General features: G+C 41.9%; 1 protein-coding gene across 5 annotated transcripts in view; it reads right to left on the reverse strand.

Annotated features, from left to right (window-relative positions):
- Positions 1-6219, reverse strand: part of TMEM147 (transmembrane protein 147) — a 44823-nt gene extending 38604 nt beyond the window's left edge. For 3 of the 5 annotated variants that reach the window (XM_081335026.1, XM_081335025.1, XM_081335028.1), the window contains exons 1-8: positions 6094-6219; positions 5300-5435; positions 4683-4752; positions 4495-4560; positions 3704-3840; positions 3448-3532; positions 2142-2263; positions 1201-1495 (exon numbers count right to left, since the gene is read on the reverse strand). In XM_081335026.1, coding sequence (XP_081191152.1) covers positions 1375-1495; positions 2142-2263; positions 3448-3532; positions 3704-3840; positions 4495-4560; positions 4683-4752; positions 5300-5376 — 678 coding nt within the window. In that variant the 5' untranslated portion in view covers positions 5377-5435; positions 6094-6219 and the 3' untranslated portion in view covers positions 1201-1374. Of the gene's footprint in view, positions 1-561; positions 614-806; positions 1496-2141; positions 2264-3447; positions 3533-3703; positions 3841-4494; positions 4561-4682; positions 4753-5299; positions 5436-6093 lie in introns of those variants that run through there. The other 2 variants (XM_081335027.1, XM_081335024.1) reach the window with 2 other exon arrangements.
- Positions 6220-8291: the final 2072 nt, after the last annotated feature.

Consider the following 8291-nt stretch of genomic DNA (forward strand, 5'->3'; position numbering starts at 1 on the left):
GACTTAACCACTTTGCACTGGTATACTTCATGTAACTGTACTTGCCGATACTTGTCAATTATTATTATCCAAAAAATGATAAGTGTTATATATGCCCTGGGACAAAAATGAATCTTTCTGCTTCCCTTGTTTTACAAGTAGGGAGGACAATTAGATAGCTATGCAGGTGGACTTGAAAAACATTCTAGAGAGGTTTCCAAAGAGTGTCACCATAACCCTCCCTAAATGCAGCCAGCAACTCTTCATATGCCCTGAACAAAATAAAAATGGTTTGCAGAGTGAGAACTCTCCAACTACCAAGAGTCATGCAGAGAAGAGGGATCTCTAAGAAGATGGCTAACTGTCCATGAAAAACCCTGCCTTGAAAACCCTGTCCATGAAAATCCCGTGGGCCTTTAGCAAAGGCAGCATCCATGCACAGTTGCTGAATCAGGAAGAAAAATCAAGACCCGCCTTATTATTATCCCCATGACAGGCCAAATCATGAAAACCCGAATTTTAATTGTGCCATTTTATCCCCAGCTACATATGGCTTTAACTGCAAACCAAAGCCTACATAACCTCTGCTTCAAATGCAGTGCAAACATTATTCCAATTCATTGTGGCTTTTAAGCTTTGAGCTTCTCCAAACCCCATCCAGTTTTAGACCCGCCTTATTATTATCCCCATGACAGGCCAAATCATGAAAACCCCAATTTTAATTGTGCCATTTTATCCCCAGCTACATATGGCTTTAACTGCAAACCAAAGCCTAAATAACCTCTGCAGTGCAAACATTATTATTCCAATTCATTGTGGCTTTTAACCTTTGAGCTTCTCCAAACCCCATCCAGTTTTAGATCAGATAATACAGCAGCAATTTCTACGAGGGAAGGGTGCCAGGGGTACATCATGATGCAAATGATGGAGCCTGTAATACGATGGATGTACTTGCATCCAGTGCTACAATAATACGTGTTACCTTGTGTGTGATGATCTTATGACGTGTTGTCATTTTGATGTTATTCTGGCTGGCTATGGATGCCGAGACAATACAACTAAGATTGAACAGGACAGGAATATGAAATTACTGTGTATACTTGTTGGTTGAGTGGTATCGGTCTTGTTGGCTTAGTGGGTTGCCTAAACACCATCACAGTGTAATAAAAACATGTAGAGAACAGCCACATGAATTCAAACTGGGCAAAGTATAAATAATACTTTTTAAATTAGCATCATTCTTGGAATGCCACCGTGATCATAACTGGAGCCGATCTTGCAACTGGAAGGCGGTGCAAAAGGCCTGCACACCTTTGCAAACAGAATCCATAGCTGAGCGATCTTAAGACGTACAAAGACGAGGCCTCCCAAGTTGGAATAACAAGTGGTGGAGCTTCAGTTACTGTGTACCAGGGTGACGAAGAGAGCCAGGGAGCTGAAGGAAAGGAGGCCTGTGATCACGGCTTTCACCAGAAGTGCAGTCCAGCTACCCAGGAGAAAGACGTGCACAAACGATCTAGAAAAGCAGAGAGAAGTAGGTGAGGCTGAGATTTTAAGTCTGGCAAAAAAAACAACAACCCACTATTACATCAATATCCCAAGCTTGATTTGTACATCACGCAGAACCAAGATACTGTGAATCATCACGCATATGGTCAGCTAATAACTCTCCTTTATAAAAACAATGGTTGAGTTTGTCATATAAAGACCCAACAAGCCGACATGATGGCTTTTAGTGTTGGATGAATGCAACCAAATGTAGCCACAGAGAGGGGCGTACACTGGGGGGGGAGGGTAAAAAAAAGTCAAAATGGTGGTTTTGATCACAACCCCACCACCCCCATTTTTACTTTTTTTTTGACCTAGCACAAATACGGAGATGGGAAAGTTCTCCAAGCATTTGAACAAAGGAAAGTCTTGATTCTTTGAAGAAGGAGAAGAGGAATTTTAAAAGAAAGGAGCCATGGTGAGGATGTGAGAGGCTTCAATTCCTCACTCATACAAAAAGGCTACTCAGTTCTGGGGGGGGGAAAAGATTTTTGTACAGAAAATAAGTGAAAGGGGAAACAAGGGTTTGAACCAAAGAACCTGGAAGTTCCCAAGGTTTTCTCTCCAGCCCCATAACCTCCCTTTGCCACCTTAATTCCACCAAGAGCACTCACTCCATAAAGAAGGCTTTGTAGACACTGACACCCAGGAGAAAAGTAAGAGGCAGTCGGTAATGTTTGGGTAAATCATAGCGGGTGAACATCCACACCAGAGCAGCAGTGGCAATGTAATGAACCTGTAGGGACACAAAAGGAGAGATAAGGAAAGATTCCTAAATGCTTTCTAAAACCTAACTGACAAGCAGAACATCTGACATTCAAGTCAAATGGGACTTATAAAACACTGCATTATTTATTTTATTTTTATTTTAATTCCATTTATATCCCGCCCTTCTCCGAAGACTCAGGGCGGCTTACAAGCTTAGCAGTAGCCTTCATTCTATGTATATGCCTGCTTATTAGGGCTTTCACACACACCCCAAGCGGCATTATTACAAAGTCAGCTTATTGCCCCCAACAATCTGGGTCCTCATTTTACCTACCTCGGAAGGATGGAAGGCTAAGTCAACCTTGAGCCTGGCGGGATGCGAACCTGCACTAATTGCAGGCAGCTGGTGTTACCTAAGGAGGCATTAGCCCACTGCTCCACCAAGGCTCATTATAAAATTCCAATATGTTTCTTCCAATGCTAGCTAGCTAGCCAGCTCAGCCCTTATTCCTCTTTCTTCTTTGCAGTGCCCTCTAAGTTCAGGTTTCCTCTTGGTGCTTTCCTGGCCCCCAAGTTCACTCAGTTTCCATTTTAGCTCTTGGGGGCGAAACCCTATTCCTTACAGCAATGTTTCTCAGCATTAGAAACTTGAAGATGTGTGGACTTCAACTCCCAAACTGGTTGGCTGGGGAATTCTGGGAACTGAAGTCCACACATCTTCCAAGTTGAGAAACACTGCCTTAAACATTTTCTTCCATCAAAGAAAAAGTTTGGGGAATTCTTTACTGGAGTCATGTTTCATTACAGAAAGTTCCACATTCGTAGAATGATCTCACTTACAGAACGATCTCTCTGTTACAGAAGCCAGACAATGGAGTCTTTTAATTTGAAATATATATATCTATATCTATCTTCAGGAGATAGTGTTTTAAAATTAAATTCTAGTAAACGCACAAAAGTATATGAACATCCTGTCTGTGAAATATTATTTTACTCTTTCACATGAAAATTTAATGAACTGATTGATATTTTTAACTGAACGTCCAATCAAAATGTATATAGTGGGGAGGCAAATCTCCATACATTGCCCTCCAAAACCTTACTAAACAAACAAAAACTTCTTACACATTCCTAGTCCTCAGTAATTTAATCCTGTCATGTGAGGTATTATTTTAGAGCTCAACCGAAAACAGGGAGAAAATTAACACTTACCAGGCTGATGTTGGAATCAATACTCATCTGAATGTATTTCCAATCGAACTCAATGCCGCGAGCTCCCACCCACAGTGGGATGCATCTGTCGGAAGTATGAAGGCAATCAGGATGAGACACATCATAAAGAGAGGGACACAAAGCTTTGCACAGCAGCCTTGCAAGCTGCACTGTTGAGCCAGCAATCAAAAATGTGGGTCTGGTTTCTCCCACCCCTCTTCTGAACAGTGAACCCCTTTAGGTAATCCCAACTCACCGAGACATGATGAGTTCTGCCGTGGCCCATCCCAACGCAGCTACCATGATCTTATATTCCCCTTTTCCTGCATTCCGGGACATCACCAGGTGTAGACCCACCAAGTCAGCCAAGTCTACAGTAGCTTTCATGAACTCCTGAAGCACAAGACAAAGCTCAGAAATGGACAAGCAATCTCCATGTTTCAACTCCAAAGGTTCACACACACCCACACACAAATCTCAAACCCAACAAAGTAGTGTGCACCCAAAGAGCATTCAGTTAGGTCCCTGAACAGGATCTACAGGCAGTAGCAGCCAATATTCAGACTTATGTTCCAACAACTTACACAATTATTTGCTAATGGAAGTGAGATTACAGTGCTGCAGATTTGCAAAATGTACTCACTTCCACCTGTCCATGCAATGTACTCAAACCCCAAATTACTCTATGCTCAAAAAGTGTTTCTCTCAGGAAGATGGTTTTACTTAGGAAGGTAGTTATTTAATAAAACTTTCTGCCGCCTTGAGCATTTTACATAGCAAAGATGAGGATGTTAACGTTTTTGGGCATAGGTTCCCCCAAAGGAAAATAGAAATTTCAGTTTCAAAAATGGCTCCAGCCCCCACAGGATCGCCAAACTCCCAAGATTTATATTAAAGAATGGCAATGTACATAGAAAAATCTACCAGGAAAAATTAATCACTGTCCTTTGGATTTTTGTTTTGTAAATACATCAGCCTCTTGAGCACCTGGCAGTACACAAAATGACAACTTTAGACTCTTCCTTGCTTGCCAACTGCCACACTTACTCCAACAAAATCATAAGCTCCTGCACCACCCTCCCAAGTTGGAAAGAATGTAGCTAAAAACAGCATCTGTAAAAGACAGAAAGAGAATAATCCATCACAACTTTTTGCCATTACAGGCCTCATATTTTTGCACCCAGATTCTCATTCAGTCCTTCATCCCTCCTTCAGCAAAGAGTGTTAACCCATACCTTGCATAGCTGGACAAAGAGGTAGGTAGCTCCTGCTTGCACACATCGCCAGAAGGCATTATATTCTGACCTGCAAAAGAGAGACAGCACAATCAGGCCTTGGACAAAATCTCTAATTTTGCACAGCATTACACTGGTAATTATAATGAATACTGATCCATCAATGAATCAAAATGCTGCTGCACTATCCTGAAAAACATTACAGGGTTTTCAGGGGCTGAAACCCTGTGTAAACTCCCAGGCTCTCAAAGAAACATTTAAAGCATTCTCAACCTTGGCAACTTTTATAAATGTGTGTACTTCAATTCCCAAAATTCCCCAGCCAGCCATGTAAAAGGTAAAAAAAATGTTGATAGACTTGACAATTAAAATTGAGCCACAAAAATACCATAAAGGAGACTGCAGTGCTTTTCAACTTTTCACCTTTAGATGGGGAGTTCAGGTAGTAGAAATTCACACAGTTTAAAGTTGCCAGAATTGAGAAACACTGGTTTAGAGACTGTCTCTGAACTACAGTGTAGCCCAGATATTGCGAACAGCCCCAAATTCTATCTCGCATTCACCACCAGCATATAATACGCACCCATACCCCTCTTCCAAATAAGAAAGGCACTCACAGGCCGCTGCATTTATAGGTGATAAAATAGGGGAAATAGGCCAGGGCAAAACAATTCCCAAAGTGGAAAAGAGTCATCTTGGCACACAGGTGGACCAGGTGGGTGGCTTTGGCCACCTAGTACTGCGGTGATGTTCCTATGGAGAGACAGAAGGATTAGATAATTAATAAATGAATAAATGATGAATGAATAAATAAATAGTAAGAAGGAATAGACAGACAGACAGATAGATAGAATAAACAAATAGTAAGATAAATAGACTGGATAGATTAGATAGAATAAACAAATAATAAGATAGATATAGATATAGATATAGATATAGGATAGATAGATAGATAGATAGATAGATAGATAGATAGATAGATAGATAGATAGATAGATAGATAGATAGATAGATAGATAGATAGATAGATAGATAGATAGATAGATAGGATAGGATAGGATAGGATAGGATAGGATAGGATAGGATAGGATAGGAATATATCCACACCCACCACAACTACCTGCACAGACTTTCTATGTTTCCTCACATCCCAACTTGCCCTTTCCAGACTACAACCCCCATCATCCTCAGCCAGTGTTGCCAGTGACACGTGCTGTGGCAAGCCTTGGAAGCCCCCCACCCCAATCCTTTGCTTGTCACAGCACCCGACCACCCTTCCCGACGCTCGAGAAGCGACCCCAGAAAAGCACCCCGAGTCCCTCTACGGAGGTCTCCGCTGAGGGGGATCCTCCCGCCCGCCCGCCTACCGCCCTTAAACCCCTTTTCTCCAAACCCCCGTCCCTTTCCCTACTCGCGCGACGTACACGTCCTTCTCCGCCTCCTCAACGGCATCTGCGCGTGCGCCCACGGCGCCCTCCCTTCTCCGGCGGCGCTCGTTTGATGGTGGTTGTTGTAGTTCTTTCCCGTGGCCGCCCGCTTCTTTTTCCATAGAGCCCAGAGAACGGGATGCAATACAATCCCCATGATGCCTAGAGGCTCGGGGAGGGGCGGGTGCATGGCGGGAGTGGTAGTCCTTGGTTTAAATCACGTCGGCCTTACCACGAAGGGCGCCGTGGAGCGAAAAGGAGGAAAAGAGGCGGTGCGCCTGCCGAGCGGTGCACTCTGGGAATTGCTGTCCGAAGGTGAAATGGGCGCAATTTTTCCCTCGTTGATGGGAGTTGTAGTTCTCGAGTGCGGCTTGGACGTCAGGAGGTCTGTGAAGTCCCAAAGGTGCTTTTTCAAGAGGCAGCTGGGCTTTCTTGTTTTTCTTTGAAGATGTTTCACTTCTCATCCAAGAAGCTGAAGAATCTCCAGAGACTTCTTTGGGACGTTCATGCAAAGTCCCATCCCTTTAATATTACTCTACAGTTTTGGCTTCAACAATAGTCATTGCTCTTGTCATCTGATGAACAGTGAGAACAATCAACCAGTGGAACAACCTGCCTCCAGAAGCTGTGGATGCTCCAACACTGGAAGTTTTTAAGAAGAGACTAGACAGCCATTTGTCTGAAATGGTATAGGGTTTCCTGCCTGAGCAGGGGGTTGGACTAGATGACCTCCAAGGTCCCTTCTAACTTATCTATTATTATTATTATTATTATTATTATTATTATTATTATTATTATTATTATTATTATTATTATTAATCCTGGGACTCTTGTAAATTGGCTGCTTTTCTACTCACTCCCGTACTAATCATAATCATAAAGTTGGAAAGGACCTTGGAGATAATAATAATAATGATGATGATGATGATGATGATGATGATGATAGGTCATCTAGTCCAACCCTCTGCTCAGGCCGGAAACCCTATACCATTTCAGACAAATGGTTGTCCAGTACTGTCCCCTTCAACCTCCTTTCTGGAAACCACAAGGAGTTCATGAGCCCATGCCAGAAAGGCAGCAGTTTTATTTGTTCCTTTCCACTGTGACAAGACTTTCAAAAGCTCAAGGTATCCCGATGTTCTCTGAAGCCACAGGGACACCTGACGGATATTCAGATAGGATACTTGTTTTTTCCTTAGGTGTGATCAGCTTGCATATTAAAAAGGGATTATCTCTGACCCTTCCGTTAAAGAGAACTTGCAGAACCAGAGGGAATCAGTTTAGAATCATTGCTGTTCTCGATTACAATTTTGGTTAATGTTATTTTTAGAATAGTTTTAATTGTATTCTTGCGTCTTGTTAATCTAAGCCAGTGAGAATAGCAAACATCACTGGCCTGGAAATGAAATAAATCAATAACTTCTCTGAGACTTTTGCTGATTTTGACTGAAACAAATCAAGCCGTGCTTTGTCATTTATTTCTGATGTTGAAAATTGGCTTGAAATTATGTGTGTGGATTACTCAGCCCATTAGTTTTATGGATCAATATTTTACGTAAAATCAGAAAAAGACTTAACCTAGTAACAATGTCATGCAAACACTGCCAAGGTAAGGCAAGCTTCCATAATTCTAGTTTTGTTCCTTATGCCAAGGAAGACCATCCATTATTCTTTCCAACATTTTTATTTCTATTGTTTCTTCCTTTCTCTTTTGCTCAACATTTCAAGGTATCTTTTAAATAAATATACAGGGGATGCTGTGATTGATGAAAACCCACAGTCCAATTAGATTTCTCCAACTAGCATCTCTGCTGGCTGTGGGTAATGAGAAGTGTTTTCCAACACTTCCAGAGGTGCATTTATTCCAGAAGGGTATTTTGGACTGGCAAATGGCTTTGTTGATCCCTCTTAATATCTCTCTAAAACTGCATTGGATATTTCCAACCTCCTGTGCCTCAACAATAGTTACGGCAACACCCTTTTCTTCCTATAGTAGACCAAAGTTGTTTGCTAAAATTAGCCTGCAGTCCAGGAAACCAGTATAATGCAGATAAGATCAACAAAACCTGAAAATGCCATTAGCTTTACTATTAGCAATAAGGCAAATATAGAAGCAGAATTCCCATTTTCTTAAGCAAAATAGCTTAGCGGTGCTGAAGTTTTGAAAAAGTGTGGAGCGTAG

This window comes from Vipera berus (assembly GCF_964194415.1).
Source record: "Vipera berus genome assembly, chromosome: 9".
Lineage (NCBI taxonomy): Eukaryota > Metazoa > Chordata > Lepidosauria > Squamata > Viperidae > Vipera > Vipera berus.